Source organism: Telmatherina bonti (assembly GCF_933228915.1).
Source record: "Telmatherina bonti genome assembly, chromosome: 21".
NCBI lineage: Eukaryota > Metazoa > Chordata > Actinopteri > Atheriniformes > Telmatherinidae > Telmatherina > Telmatherina bonti.
This window is the reverse complement of record NC_136630.1, coordinates 17,563,484-17,578,471: the sequence shown is the minus strand read 5'-3', so window position 1 is coordinate 17,578,471 and position 14,988 is coordinate 17,563,484. Positions and strand designations below refer to the sequence as shown.

Below are 14,988 nucleotides of genomic sequence, written 5' to 3'. Positions count from 1 at the left end.
AACACCTTGCAAAGTATGTGTTTCACTAGGATGGGACAAGGTAACAAGCATACACAGAATAATCAGAATTAACGTGGACCATTTGAAAATTCCTTACCTGAACCAGCATTGTGCTGTGTTGTGGTTAGCACTGTTGCCTCACAGCAAGAAGGTCATTTGTTCAATCCTCGGCTGAGGGGGAAGCTCGACTGGTGGTCTTTCTGTGTGGAGTTTGCATGTTCTCCCCGTGTATGTGTGCGTTCTCTCCGGGTACTCCGGCTTCCTCTCACCGTCCAAAGACATGCATGTCAGGTTAATTGGTTACTCTAAATTGCCCATAGGAGTGTGGGTGCGAATGGTTGTTTGTCTGTTTGTGTTAGCCCTGCGACAGTCTGGCAACCTGGTGGGGTTAACTTAATTAGTTAAACCCAGACAACATAAACTTCAACAGCCTCTGATGAGTCTATTATATGTGGAGTCCAAAGAGAGGAAAGGTAGTTGTTGATAACTTGCATTATATTTTACAAGCTGAATAGGCATTCCAGTAAATACTGATACAGATGATGAACAGTAAATGCAATGCTTTGTAATCCCAAATAATGAGTCCTCGTGCAACCGTAGGCTGACTAGCTTAAACAATGTAAGCTATCATCTCCACAATGCATTAACCACTGGTGTAAAAAGGACTGAAGAGGCACTGATAAAAAAATAAAATTAAATTAAAAAAATATATAAACCCCTTTTTAAAAAGTGTCATTTACATGTGCCACCACAGTCCCAGTTTATATCTCAGTCTGGCCCCCTAACAAAAATGTTCTATACACGCCCCTGAATCGCCTTGAAAAGAAGAAGGGAAAAAAGTGAACCAACCTGTTGTACTCCCCCTTAACTGTTTCAATGTGGATATCGATCACACAGCCCTGGAAGATGCTGCCCTGGAAGTCTTCTGCATGCTTTAATCGTGTAGGCCTACCTCAGACCTAATCCTTTGGCTCAACCACATTTTGAGTGAGACATTTCTGTTAAGAAAAACCAAAAGGTTGACACACAGGCAGGAGAATGTGATTTGTCCTCATTACATTTCTACACCTTGATTGGCTCAGGTAGTCTTTGGAGGCGGGACAAGAGGTTTGATTGGGCGTAGTCCACACAGGTAATCAGAACCTCGAGGAAACGTTCAGCAGAAATTACGTATAGGCGCCGAAAATCTCCAATTTATAAAGGTATCGATTGGCTTCAATATGGCAATGTAACTTTTAAAACTCAATGAACTCCCGGAGTTACTGTTGTTAGAGATAGGGGCTACGAAGCAGACTAGTAGATGTAGTTTTTAAGATCGTCAATCAAATTCACTGATAAAGATAATAAGCTTAAGACCTTAATGAATATTTTTACTGCAAAACAGCACAAGATGTCGAGGCACTTATCGTTGAATGCCATTTTGTTGTGCCTAACAGGTGAGTTTCGACCGTTACGTTCCCTCCATGTCCTCGCCTTAAAAACATACATTGTGTACTTTTTTTTTATTTCAGACGGACTTTTGTGTAACACACAGTTATAAAGGCGACTTGTGCGTTTATTTAGGTATTTTGCGTTGCGACGCCCAAGAATGTGGCCGTCGTCCGTTAATGGAGAACAGGATTGTAGGAGGAACACAAGCCCAAGATGGGGAATGGCCGTGGCAGGTGGATATACAGGTACACTTTCCCCCCCTTTCTTTTATATGCTCGTCCACAGAGTATAAAAGTGTTTTGGTGTAAGCGGCGCCTGTGGGTAAGCTATGTGTGTGCATTAGTTGGGGTTTGTTGATCAAACTGACCCGCTGAGAGAGGGATTTGCTCTGATGTTAAAGTGACTCATTGTTTTCTTCCCCCTCGGCCTCCAGAAGTCTGGTACTCATGTGTGTGGTGGCTCAATCATCTCGCAAAACTGGGTCCTGTCGGCTGCACATTGTTTCCCAAAGTAAGAAATATCTTCTCAGTCAAAAATCAGCAGCTTAACTAACCATTGAGCTATTATCTGCTGGTTCATTTTTTTTTTTTTTTTTTTTTAAATTATTATCAGAATTTCGGTAAATCCACCAAGACTTGATTAACTCTTGAAGGAAAAGAACAAATTTTCAAGCTGGAATTGATCAATTTCATAATATATGATCACTTTTTCAAATGTATTGACTTCATATATATATATATTTTTTCTACAGGTAACACTTCTTAAACAAAGTTAGATATTTGCTCAGATCACTTTAATACAAGTCCTGCACACATCAGCTCATTTGTTTGATAAACTTCTTCTTTTTTTTTTTAAACTTCTTTTTCTCAGAAAGTCAAACCCATTGTTCCAGGCACTACAAACTGCAGGTTTCACATTTCAGTTCTCCTTAAATTTCCTGTGTAGCAGATTTAATTTTATCCGTCTGTTCTTTTTTAGTCCATCTGACTTCAGCTCTTACGTCATCTACGTTGGGCGGTACCAGTTGAATGGTGTGAATCCAGGCCAAACGACACATAAAATAAGCCAGGTGGTGATCCCATACAGTTATGTCGAACCTCATGGTGGGAAAGATGTAGCTCTGGTGCGGCTATCCAGTCCGATATCCTGGTCAGATCGTGCCAGACCTGTGTGCTTACCTACCTCTGGCACCCTGTTCCCAGCTGATATGATGTGCTTCGTCACTGGCTGGGGCAACATCCGGGAACATGGTAAAAGCTTGCTAAATTCTCATGATTGGTTTCAGTCTGAATATTTTACCTGCTGACAAAAAGTGATTTTTATCTGTATAAAGTAAATAATAAATCGGTTTCCCGTTGAAAGAAAAGGTAAATTGTTTACCTGTTATTGCAAGTTGTGATTATAGATGTACGCATATGTGTAAAAATGAATGAAATAAAAAATATTCAATTTATTGCAATGGCGCAGTTAGATTAAAAATTGAGAAGAGGTTTCAGCAAAGTTTTCAAGCTTACCTGTTTTCTCTCGCCTGTCTATATCCACCCAGTCCCTCTCCCAGGAATTGGGACTCTTCAGCAAGTACAAGTGCCAATCATCTCCCAGACTTCATGTCAGGAAATGTACCAAACAGACCCAACGGAGCCGGTGACCATCCACTATGACATGATCTGTGCTGGATACCAGGAAGGCGGCAAGGACTCCTGCCAGGTACTGTTAAGCTACCTATTTGTGTTTTTAACTTTCACATGGATTCTGTCGTTCTCTGCAGTCATCCACTGCATAATTTCTAAGAACTCTTATTGTCGTGGATACCTCCAGTAGGATAAAATGAATGAGCGTGCCTGTTTTTGTTGTCTCCTAAGGGGGATTCAGGAGGGCCTCTTGTCTGCCAGATGGTAAATGGGACCTGGGTGCAGGCTGGAGTGGTGAGTTTTGGACTGGGCTGTGCGGTCCAAAACAAGCCGGGTGTGTATGCCAGGCTGACCAGCTTCTCAGACTTCATCAGTGACACAATACCAGAAATCCAACTGTATGGCCAAGCTCATTGCAGCTGGTGTGGGAGTTCTGTTGTGCTGGTCTGCTTTTTATCCATTTTGCTGATACTTAAAGAGATATAACTTTTAAATGTCCCAAGTGATCCCAAATATTGGCGAGAAAATCTGTTGCTTGTATCTGATGTGCACATGAAGCCATATTGAACTTTTGTAACTAGAACTACATTATGTACTTTGGTTCAAAGTAGATTTGATAGTTTTGTCATTTTAAAATCAAAATCACGAGAATGTCTTGCATTTAAAATAAATTTGATTATTAAAATATGATCTTTGGTCTTTTTTTTTTTTAAGTTCTTTTTTTTTTTTTTTAAACTGAGTTTGCATGATATTTGGACAGAATTTTTTTTTTAAAACTTTTGGAAAAACCTTTCACCACTTCTGCACCAGTTTTTAAGTTAACTCAGTCATTTAAACCTGCTAACTAGATGTTCTTTTTAGAAGACAAACCATACACTTGTTTGACTTATTTTCTGTAAATAAAATAATCATTTTAAAAACTAATGTAATTTAGGCTTATTGTTAATTAAATATCCACAGTCAAAGACAAGTAAGGACAATGTTTTTATTAACGTGCAGCATGTCATAGTGACTGTATTAAAAAAAAAAAAAAAAAGCTCTGTAGTGACATTTGGAGGAACAAAACAACATACACATGTCAGTGTTGTCTGAGGAGAGGGTAAGTCAGGAATCAGGGGGGATGGTATCGGAGAGGATCATGGGAGAGCCGAGTTGTAACTCCTGCTGTAGCGACTCCAGGTCCGCCGGGGTCATGCGGTGAACCTCGCTCCAATCGGATAAGAGGGAGGCTGAGAGAGGTGCTGAGTCAAAGCTGATGGACAAGATAAAATGAAGAGACGGTGAAAGGGATTTTTATCTGTCTGGGATTATGAGTGTGTTATCAAATCCAGTTCATTTGGCAGCAATTTAAGAAATGCTGGTAAAAATTTTACCCAGATGCTCAGGCTTCAAATAACTGATATATTGTTCAGAAAAAATATCTAGCAACCTATTATCAGTAAAGAAAAATTACATGAATTACCCCATGTCCTTGAACAGTCACCATACAGGAAATCATCAGTCAAGCATCTAAACTGAAACAAACTTTCAATTGGATTAATAAATAACTTCTGAATGTTTGTTCTTAACCTCACTCAAATGTGCAAAGGTTGCTGCAAAGATTTGAATCTTTTTCCTTTTTAAATTCTACATTTTTATTTAAAAGCATCAGAATTTGTCCTGCAATTTTTGCAAACTTAGTCATGTAAAGCAGATCCAGACTGCTTCTTTCCTCTAGTAAAGATCACAATATAGAACTGCAAAATCGTCTCAACTCAAAAATGTTGACAGCTGAATGAATTTGGCTGTACTCGATGATCTCCCTAAGAGAAAGTTAGAATGTCTTGAATGTTTTCTTTTAGTGACCACAGCATTGTGCTGGCTGAACATCCTATTTTATGTTTACACTGGGTTAAGGAAGGTGGCTCATTTAGGCTGTAAGTTCAAACTCTGGCCATAGTTCAAGTCAAGTGCACATAAACATACGAGTCAGTTACAAGGTGCATCAAACACTTTACTAAAACTAGTAAAGTGCATTTTCCATTTTTCATTCTTTTGTGGCTTTTTTTTTTTTTTTTTTTTAAAGCAATGGATATTAATTTGTTTTACTTTGGCCCTTAAGTGGAAGTTACCGGTGCTCAGATATAATTGGATACCATAAAAAAGCAGAGATATTTTGACAAGATGGTAGTGCACAGTTATGTAACAATTAATCTGCTTGATTTGACACAACAGCATATTGGCTTATATTTTGGGTAATGGTAGGAGTTTTTTTTCTCCTCTACTTAGTAGTAGTAGATACTCTCTACTATTACATAGACATGACTGGAGAAAAGAACCGGCAGATTAATGGTTGGTGAATACATGCAGTCTTAGCCATACAATAAAGAAATTTAAATCACTTTGCATCTCATAAGGTGGGTCAGACTCTGGGAGAAAACATTTTTCTTTCTTGCCCATACATGCTGTTTTAGACCTCACCTGTCCCGGTCACAGTGTTGCAGATCTGTCAGAGATTGGTTGAGAAGGTCATCAAGATCGAAGCCCACACCGTACCCTGCCCCGCTGCCCTTAGGGGTGACTGAGAACACAGGAGGTAAGACATCCTCTACCTGACAGAGGAAAAGTGAAAAAAACATTGGGTCAACTGAACTTTGAATCTTTTAAGTCAGTTCAAGGCCAATAGAAGGTTGTGACTTTAAACATGGTATATGTACATGAAAATACTATTTTTTTGAAGGCAGTGACAGTGCTATGTATAAATGCATGAAGAAGAATAAATCACAATAAACAAACAATTCACACCTGGGACTTTGAGAGCTGTAGTGTCACCATATGGATGTCAGGGGTAATGGAGGGTCCTTGTTGCCCAGTATCTGTGAATCCAAGGCTGGGATGAGGCTGGGAGGGAACCCCCAAGGACCCACAGATATTACTTGTGGACTGTGCTGCTGTTTTCTCGCCTCCAGAGGGACAAAGCTTCTCCATCGGACCTGTATTTGCAGGCAAAGTATTGAGATTATTTTGCGCTCTAATATCCACACTGCCATTTGTCTCTCTGGTGCTCAGTATTGGAGCTTTGGCCAAAAAACTCTCCAGTGGGAGCAGTTGTGACTGTGTCTGAGGGTCAGGTTGTGTCTGACTCTGAGGTTGGAGCTGGGGCTGAAGAAAGCTGGACGGCAGCGGCTGCGATGTCCCATTTGGTTGTTGCTGTGGCCTCATCTCCAACTGCTGGCCGCTCCAGCTCCCCAAACAAGAGAATCCGCTTTGCCCATTGATCTCAGCATGAGGTTTGAGTGTGTTGTTTTTAACAAATCCACTTGTGACCGTCATTATGTCCATCCTTCCACTGACAGCAACTACAATATCTGCTGGGGGCTTGGTCTGGCTCATGGAGAAAGATAACGCTGGTTGCTGGGTGCTAGGAGGCTGAAACAAGCCAGGCTGGTTTGGTTTTACTTGAGAGACTAACTGCTCACGAGACTGCATCTTCCTCAGTTCCTTGTCTGTTTTATTGTTCAGCTCATCTTGAGTGTCGTCAGAGATAAGGAAACCTCGATGCGAGTTCATGTTACAGTGCTTGCTTTTTGATCCATCGTTATTAGCAGTCTGGGATTTCTCATTGCAGCTGTCCATCATCTTTGTCCAACGCTGCAACAGACTTTTGTCGTTATCACTCAGAAAAACCCCACCCAGCGAATCTCCTTGTTTTCCTTCTCTCCTTTCTTTTTCCTTCATTTTCCGCTCCCTCTCTTTTGCTCGTTCCTGCCTCTTTCTTCTTTTCTCCTCTCTTTCTCGTTGACGCTCCTGGGCTGTGACAGACCGCCGTAACTCTGGAACAGAAGACAGTGAGGACGATGCACCACCTCCTGCGCCAATGTCAACACCCAGAGCTAAAGCACTACCATCTGCAATGAAGACATTAAAAATGGATTTATTGCTGGTTTAAAGAGTAACATGTCAGTAAAAAAAAACCCACACACATTAACTTACCACTCTTGGCTTTATGTCTGAGAGCTGATTTCAATAAAGCTGCTTTAAGAGCAGCTTTAGTATCCTCTGAAATGGCGCCTTCTTTTCTGGTTCCCTCTGCTCCACATGGAGGAGGCCTCACATTCTTGGATAGTGACTGTGAAAGGGACTGAGAAAGTGACTGGGCCTGTGCTGTAGAGAGTGAAAGGGAAGGCACAGTGGTGGGTAAGGGTGTCATGGTCTGTGCTGGTGTAGCAGAGACAGAGGGGGGAGCCAGGGCTATGCACCTGCCCTGGGTGTTCTGAGAGCTTGTTAGTGGCTCCTGGACCTCGTTGTCTCTCATCGTTTCTAATGAGGCATCCTGACTAGATACTGGTGTTGTTAAGTCTATTGTTTCTGGCTGACCGCTGTCAGAGTTGGCACTGGGCATGTCCACATCCAGTGGACCACTTTCACTGTTGCCGAGGAGAGGTAAATTGTGGGTCACATGTGGTGGGGCAGCTTCTAACAGGGCTGCAGGTTTATTAAAGGTTTTCATCTGATTTGTAAAGGTATGGTTCACTTCTGCTGGTGGGTGGTGGTCATGTTGCTGTTGAGACTTGGCTTCTCTCATTTGCTGTTGCTGGATCTGTTGTGTTTGTGGGTGCTGTGCCATGGGAACAAATGCTGATTTAGTCAGGTTGACAGTTGCAGGCTGAGCCTTATGCTGGTGACTGTTTTGTGCTGTAGCTCCACTATTCACCCTTGGCAGAGGCCTGAACTGCAGCCTTTGACAAGTGATTTGTTTCTTTCTATGAAAGTCCTGAATTTCCATCAATATTGCTTCTTTAATTTGTTCCTTACTCATTGGAAGCTTGTCAAACTCAAAGTCGAAAGCTGGCACACAAATTGGCTCATCATCTGGGTCGTGATACTTGGCAAGGTAAGGATGCTCCAGTGCTTCCGTCACGCTGATTCTTTCCCGAGGATCAAAACGCAACATGGCCCCAAGCAGGTCTAAAGCCTCTGGTTCAGCTTGAGGGTACAGTCTGGACAAAGGCATAGCTATCCGTGATGGAAGACTCTGAACATAAGAGCGCACTCTGTCAGCCCTAATGGCACCAATTAAACCCTCTGGAGGGGTGCCTAACACGCTCAAAATGAGCTGAAGCTGGTGCACATAGTGTTTCCCTGGAAAAAGCTGCTTACGTCCCAACATTTCCGCAAAGATGCAGCCCACAGACCACAAGTCAATGGCCAAACTGTAATGATTAAGAGACAGCAAGAGTTCAGGAGCACGGTACCATCGAGTTGCCACATACTCAGTCATGAAAGAATAAGACTCTTCAGGGTGTGAACTCAGACCTCTCGCCATGCCAAAGTCACCAATTTTTAGCTCACAGTTTTCATTCACCAGCAGGTTGGAGGGTTTGAGGTCACGGTGGATGACGTTGGCAGAGTGCACATACTTAAGGCCACGAAGCAGCTGGTACAGAAAATAGCGTGTATGCTCTGGGGTCAGTGTCTGGGAAGAGTGTATGATCTGGTGTAGGTCACTCTCCATCAGGTCCAAAACAACATACCTGCACACACAGGGAGAGTCAACATGAGATTAGTGAGGTACACAAACTGACAACTTGAGTATTTTTGTTTTATGTGAAGTCAATATTTAAGTAGTGATGTTTGGATGTCAACTTTAGAGAAGCTTATTGAAAATAATTAGTGTTTGTATAATGCATGACCTAAATATGCATCTTTCATTCATTAAAGGTTTGTCAAGTTAATTAACACATTCACTGGATTACTGGGCAGTAATACCTTCAGTTTTCCAGTAAAAACACACAGTTTACACTTACAAGGAAAATAAGTTAAAAATATATCTGGTGGATTAAATTTAATCAGTAAATTAAATATGGCAGTGTACTGAAGTAGCATCCATCTAGTCAATGTGTGATTAAGATTCCACATATGACTGTTTTCTTCAAATTTAAGATTTTGCAATTTCCCTCTGGGATTGATCAAGTCTTTTTCTATCCAATTCATTTTCTGGTCTGAGGTGTTGGATGTGTTATTTTCCTTCTAAATTAAAATAAAAAAGTACATACACAGACTTGAAAGCAGAATGAGGAAGGTTTGGCTGCAGGATGTCCTTGATGGCAATAATGTTGTCATGTTTAAAGTGTTTGAGAATCTTCAGTTCTCTTAGTGTTCGTTTGGCATTTGTGACCACTTCAAAAGCATTGGAGATCTTCTTTATTGCCACCTGCTGGCCTGCAAAAATTAAATGTAGAGTTAGATAGAGTGTTAATATCAATCTATAATTTATTTCCACATTCAGTCATGACCTGTACAAAAAGTACATTTTCTGTCCTTAATAAATGATACCTACCATTGTCTCTTCTTCTGGCGGAGGAAACAACACCATAGGCTCCAGTGCCGATGGTTTCTATGATGTCATACTCATCTCCAACATCAAACTTCACATCTAGAGAGTGTGCTTTAAGCAAAGCTAAGTTTTTTGCTGCTGTGCTGGTGTCTATGTTGCTGCCCGTTGCCTCAGCTCCATGCCGGTTCTGGTTTTCTCTACTTTTGTCTGTGGACATCCCTTTAGGAGAAGCTGTACCTTGGCCATTTTTACCCTCTTCACCTTCTTTCGTTGACATTTTTCTGTAAGGATAAAATATCTAATTCAGGGCTTTCTGGTGAGATCGTCTAACAGGCTCTTTGTGCATCAAATTAGATATTATATTGCTGTATAGATTGTTAGCTGGAACTACAATTGCATTACAGAGTAATGCATATAGAGTATTACACTAAACTTACATAAACAGCTTGATCTGTGATCGATTTATTTATGCTGCTAATATTTTTGCCAACTTGAGAGTTTTACAGATGTGCTTGAGTCATTAAAAAGTTTAAGCGTTACAACATAAAGTGCTGGTGAGCATGAGCCTCAATGCAAGGCCATCAAATTATAACAGTTAAACAACTCTCCTTTTTTAAGCAGATACAAGTTTATTTTGTGCATAGACAAATTAAGTTGAAACAGACTGAAATGGAAATGATGGATATGCATATATGTTAATGGCCAGATGGGCTAAAAAAAAAATACAGCATGACTAAATAAAAAGTACATAATATAGACATAAAATACTTATATTTTCCTGAAATAACTAATTTCACCTTTTTTCATCAACTGAAAAGAATATATGGTAAACATTAGAGCTGTAGTACCAGCATATATGGAGATTGCCGGTGATGACCAGTAGATTCCATAAACAGGAACAAGGAAAGCCTCATAAGCTGCTTTGCAAGAAGCAAGATAGATTTAACTGGTATAGACTACTGGAGAAGAGCTGTGTGACGTTTTGTAATCTATATCATTACAAGTAGCACAGACCATCTACATGATTGTAAAATCAATTTGCACTGTGATCATGTCTTGGAGCCCCGGGCTGAAAACACGTGTGTCAGTCAGGGGTTGTAAAGGCGTATAAGTCACTAAAGTAAAATCTGTTTAACTTAGAATATATGAGACAATGAACCGATAATAACTAAAATCTAATTAAAATGATCTCAACTGCAAAGGCAGGTATTTCCCTTCTGCATGCCTAAACACTCATCATGACAATGAATCCAAAAACTAAACAAGGCGAAATCAATTTGCTGTTCAGCAACTTCACACTTACAGGCCTGACGTGCACATAACCTGTGGCTTAAAATTAAACATCTTAGAGAAAAATACTAGGAGGCGAACCCACGAGTAGCTGAAGGAAGGGGCATCGTAGTTTTGGTACTGCATTGTGTTTAAGACCTAAATATCTTATAAAGACAAAACCTTACCCTCTTCTTGACGCAGGGGCGTAGGCTAGTTAACGTTACCTGAACCTTTATATTTCAACGAGCCGTTAAACCATGTCTTTTTCAGCTAAACAACGAAACTGTACCTTATAAGTACATTTTTTCAAAAAGCGCAACATATTTTCAACTTGTAAGGCAATAACAACATCTGTTTAAATATTTTTTAATCCCGAACTAGCTCAATTATCTCTTGTTTTGTCTGCCGCTTCCTCATACAGTTCCGTGATTGGGTTTGAGTGCTACATGACGGACCAATTACGTGACAGTGCATTGTAGCGGTTGTCCAATAGGAACAGATAACGTGTTGAGAGGCGGGATATCAAGGTACACAGCGAGCCCTCTGTGTTTTTTTTTTCTTTTTGGGTGGTGACGTCGTTGTAGAAATGACTTTAGGAATACCCAAACTAGGTTTGCATGCATAAAAGCTACTTTGTTTGTGCGAAACAATCTAGAAATGACTGCCACCTTTCGGTTGTGGATGATACTTTTTAAAGAATAAAATAAACTATTATGCCTACTGGAAGTTATGAAGAAGAGAACCAACAAAATAGTTTTTAAGGTGTTAGAAAGTTTATGATTTTGACGGGGGAAAAAAGCACTGCATTCTAAATGAAAAAGATTTGAAGGTTGTATAGGGCGCTTCCTTAAAACCAATAATTACAGTAAAATGAAAAAAAAAAAAACCAAAAAAAATCCAAAAAACAGTAAACCTGATCTTTTGAGATTATTTTCTAATGCAAAGTGGTGATTTTTTTCTCAACTGCATTTGAATTCCTAATTTTCCAGTATGCTCACATTTGCAAACATGCTGGTCTTCATTTTAATAAACATAGCTTCCATTAGTTGATGGTGCAATTTCTTTATTTCTGAAGAATTTCTGAAAAAAAGGGCAGGGTGCAGTATTTTTCTGGAGGTAAGTGCACCTCCTTCTCGGTGAAACCAAACAGAACTGTCTGTGTGTTTGGCTGTTGAACCTTTATTATCAGGGATGGAGTTGGAGAGAAAAAAAACTCAATACAAAACTTGGAGGAGGGTAAGACATAAGTAGCCTACATAGGGATACGTGTTACTTCACTACTTTTGAGGATTTTTCCTTAAAATATATTTTACTGCATTGGTCTAGGAAACTTTAAAGCTATGTGTCAAGTAAACACATTTCAGTCACAGTAAATTGAGACATTGCGTTGTTGTTGCATCCATGTTGAACTGTGGGGGAGTTGTTCTAATCCTCTGCAAAGACCAAACAGACTGAAGTCCACATAGAAAGCGTGCAGCAGACGCCCATTTTGTCTGGCATCTGGAACCCTGCGTCCAATGACAACCAGGTACCAAACTCTTTCAGACCAATCAGAAATGAGAATCTGACTTTTAACACGTCAACTGGGGATAGGAGGACGTTTAGGTGAGGAAGACTGAAGGAGAGCCTAAATACTTAAAGATTGTAGGGTTTCTTGCACCTATTGCATTGTATATTTGTTTGGCGACCACATGGCTGCGGCTCAGGGTTTGCCAGGCTGGGAAAGGAAAGTTCGCATTTTTTTGTGCATTTTCGGTTTGGTTTTGTCCGTCTATGCGCTTCATGTGGAGCTCTCACGAGAGAGAGATCCAGATTACAGGGCGATGTGCGACCTGGGCGAGTCTGTGAGCTGCTCCAAAGTTTTTACTTCCAGGTAGAACTTCATTGCCCCGTTTGTTTGGTCATACCCGAGAATCCTCTAGCAGAATGAGACAACTGCTGCCTCTTTATCTTAAACATGTTTATGCAAACTGAGAACTTGGTGCGTTGTGTATTTTGTGGGTTTCCATCTCCCCATTTTTGCCACGTGTTACAAATTCCTCTAGAAATACACACGGACTGTTTTCTGTGAGGGGAAAAAAAAGTTTTTAATCTTATATTTTGTTATAACCTCCAATGTCTCACCTCCACCCCCACATTGTACAATATAATCTCTGCATGGTTGGTTATTTTATTTATGAATATATGGTGAAATGTTTGAAAATGTTTTCCAACATTTTGTTCCCATTAATCTTGCTTATTGCTTTTTGGCAGATGGGGACGTGGTTTTGGTTTGGTCCAGTTCTTTGTGGCCAAAGATAGCATTCTGAACCAGCCCAACAGTCTGCTTGGCATCATATTTTATTCACTTCAGCTTGGCCTCGGTTAGTCTATCACTTTCTCGCAAAAATTGCAGTGTTTTTCGACTATATATCTTCGGTTTTTGATAGTTTTGCCAGCATGTCAATTATTTGAGATTATATGGTGATGTTTTTTTTTTTTTTTTTTTTTTTTTTAAATTATTTTATTTAATTAATTAATTCCACTGTTTGTCTTCATTGCAGGATTCTCCTTGTCTAAAAAGGCAGCACTGGCTTTGGTCCTCTCTTCCTGGGTGTCCATGGCTGGTTCCCTTTATCTTGCATCTATATTGGCCTTTGTTCTGGGAGATTTCTGCATGGTTTGTGTGTCAACATACATTGTCAATTTCGCACTGCTCTACACTAACCTCAAACGAAGGAGCGCAATCGAAGAAATGAAGGAGAAGACTGGGTAGAAAATGCAACATGTAGAGTTCAGGATGTTTCTTTTTAGGGTAACGTGAGGCTACACTGGAAATAAAAAGCAAAGTCTCTGTTACAGTTTTATTTGAGCTATTTCAAAACGTGAAGATCTCAGTATGGACACGAGTGGGAAAAACAGTTAAAATATGTTTTTGCGATTCCAGATTTCACACTTCCTGTCTGATCTAATTCTAATGATGCAATTACGCAGACATACCAGCAGATGGCGCCAAATGATCAGTTTTGAGTTCAGTTCAAACCACTGACTGTATAAAAATAGATTAGTTTAGATGGTTTAAACCAGCTTTTTTTTCTGCTGATTTTAAAGTTTCTGTACTTGTAACGCTGTATTTTAATGTTGAAAAACGATTAAATATCTTTAATCTGTGCATTTAATTAGATCTCACTGCAAATTCACAAATTATTAAACATAACGGCACAGAAGATTCCTGTTCTCTTTTATAAGTAAAATCCTTCCCAATGTTGTATTTGTAATTCTAATGTCACAAAGTCATCATTAACATTATATTTCATGTTTATAAACTTTGCAGATTTAGTTTGGTTCTCTATTTTGAAATTAATAAATGAGAAAATAAACACACCTATAAAACCTGTGGTCATTCATAGAACTGGTCCAAAATCACCAACTCACTTAATTTTTTTCTCCAATTGGCAACTGCACGATAGTCTTTTTCTAAGTGTGACACATGCTACATGAGACACATTTATCATTTATATTAAGTTTGGAGTGAAACCATTACTGCAGCTTCATTTACACGTCAATGTGACAAAGAGCATCAAATTTTTCATACTCCCATAGAGGGGTGTAAAAATTCATTGGAACACATAAAAACAACACCTTACAAATGCAGAAGTGTGGACACTCTTCACCCAAACACCCACTGCCCACACACTAACTAATTTGCTGTGGTTGTAAGTGAGATGATTCACACATAGACATTTCCTGTATATGTCGAGCATTTCTGCTGCTCATCTGTCTGAGTATTTAGGTGAGAGGCAACCACAGGTACTAGATGGGTATAACATGGTGGACCTATGGGGTGTACATCTTTTAGCTGCTCTGGATACTGTCTAGGATAGGCAAGTTTTGTCCTATAGAGGCAGTCCTGCAAGTTTTAGATGCTGGATTTAATTTGAAGCAGGTGTGTTAGAGCAGCATTGCAGTTCTCTTGTACTGAACTTGCCTTACCTGCAGTGTAGGGGATATAAATTAATCATATTAGACTGACATGCATTATGCACATTGTCCTGCAGCATCCTGGGACTGAAAAACTGCACTCGAGTCACCTCCTCGCTTTTTGAACCAACTTGCTTGTAAGTTAAAAAGAATCGTTTTTAGATACTGAGCCTAATTATGAGGCACTATTTCTTCTTTCAGTGGGTCAAACTTTACACTAATTTAAAGCGGTGCTACAGAACTTTGGCAGATTTTTATCAGAAGGCTAAATTAACCTATTTTCTAATTAGTCCCCCAACAACAGATATTTTAGTATCCATCTTGCATTCTGACATACTCAGAGCTCTGCAGCAGGCAAACGTCCGCTTTTTTCTTGAC

General features: G+C 39.9%; 3 protein-coding genes across 3 annotated transcripts; 2 read left to right on the top strand and 1 right to left on the bottom strand.

Annotated features, from left to right (window-relative positions):
• Nucleotides 1-1,390: 1,390 nt before the first annotated feature.
• On the top strand, nt 1,391-3,548 carry LOC306771398 (serine protease 27; the record flags this gene model as incomplete). Its single annotated transcript, XM_079260565.1, has 6 exons — nt 1,391-1,436; nt 1,564-1,676; nt 1,865-1,941; nt 2,410-2,681; nt 2,978-3,138; nt 3,294-3,548. The coding sequence occupies 6 exons, from the start codon at nt 1,391-1,393 to the stop codon at nt 3,546-3,548; spliced, it is 924 nt and encodes a 307-aa protein (XP_079116691.1).
• Nucleotides 3,549-4,114: 566 nt separating this feature from the next.
• mapk7 (mitogen-activated protein kinase 7) lies at nt 4,115-11,034 on the bottom strand. Its single transcript, XM_079260446.1, has 7 exons — nt 10,836-11,034; nt 9,382-9,659; nt 9,098-9,263; nt 7,035-8,575; nt 5,847-6,949; nt 5,523-5,653; nt 4,115-4,314 (listed from the first exon to the last, which is right to left on the bottom strand). Exons 2-7 carry the CDS (start codon nt 9,653-9,655, stop codon nt 4,167-4,169), a joined length of 3,363 nt encoding a protein of 1,120 aa, XP_079116572.1. The 5' UTR covers nt 9,656-9,659; nt 10,836-11,034; the 3' UTR covers nt 4,115-4,166.
• Nucleotides 11,035-12,341: 1,307 nt separating this feature from the next.
• vkorc1 (vitamin K epoxide reductase complex, subunit 1) lies at nt 12,342-13,637 on the top strand (the record flags this gene model as incomplete). Its single annotated transcript, XM_079260447.1, has 3 exons — nt 12,342-12,523; nt 12,904-13,013; nt 13,194-13,637. 3 exons carry the CDS (start codon nt 12,342-12,344, stop codon nt 13,403-13,405), a joined length of 504 nt encoding a protein of 167 aa, XP_079116573.1. The 3' UTR covers nt 13,406-13,637.
• Between the last annotated feature and the right edge of the window lie 1,351 nt (nt 13,638-14,988).

Coding starts and splice junctions, on each gene's coding strand:
- mapk7 (XM_079260446.1), bottom strand. CDS start 9,655: ATGTCAACGAAAGAAGGTGAAGAGGGTAAAAATGGCCAAGGTACAGCT. Junction 5,654..5,846: donor TACAGCTCTCAAAGTCCCAG/GTGTGAATTGTT, acceptor TTCCTCTGTCAG/GTAGAGGATGTCTTACCTCC. Junction 4,315..5,522: donor CAACACTGTGACCGGGACAG/GTGAGGTCTAAA, acceptor CTTGTCCATCAG/CTTTGACTCAGCACCTCTCT.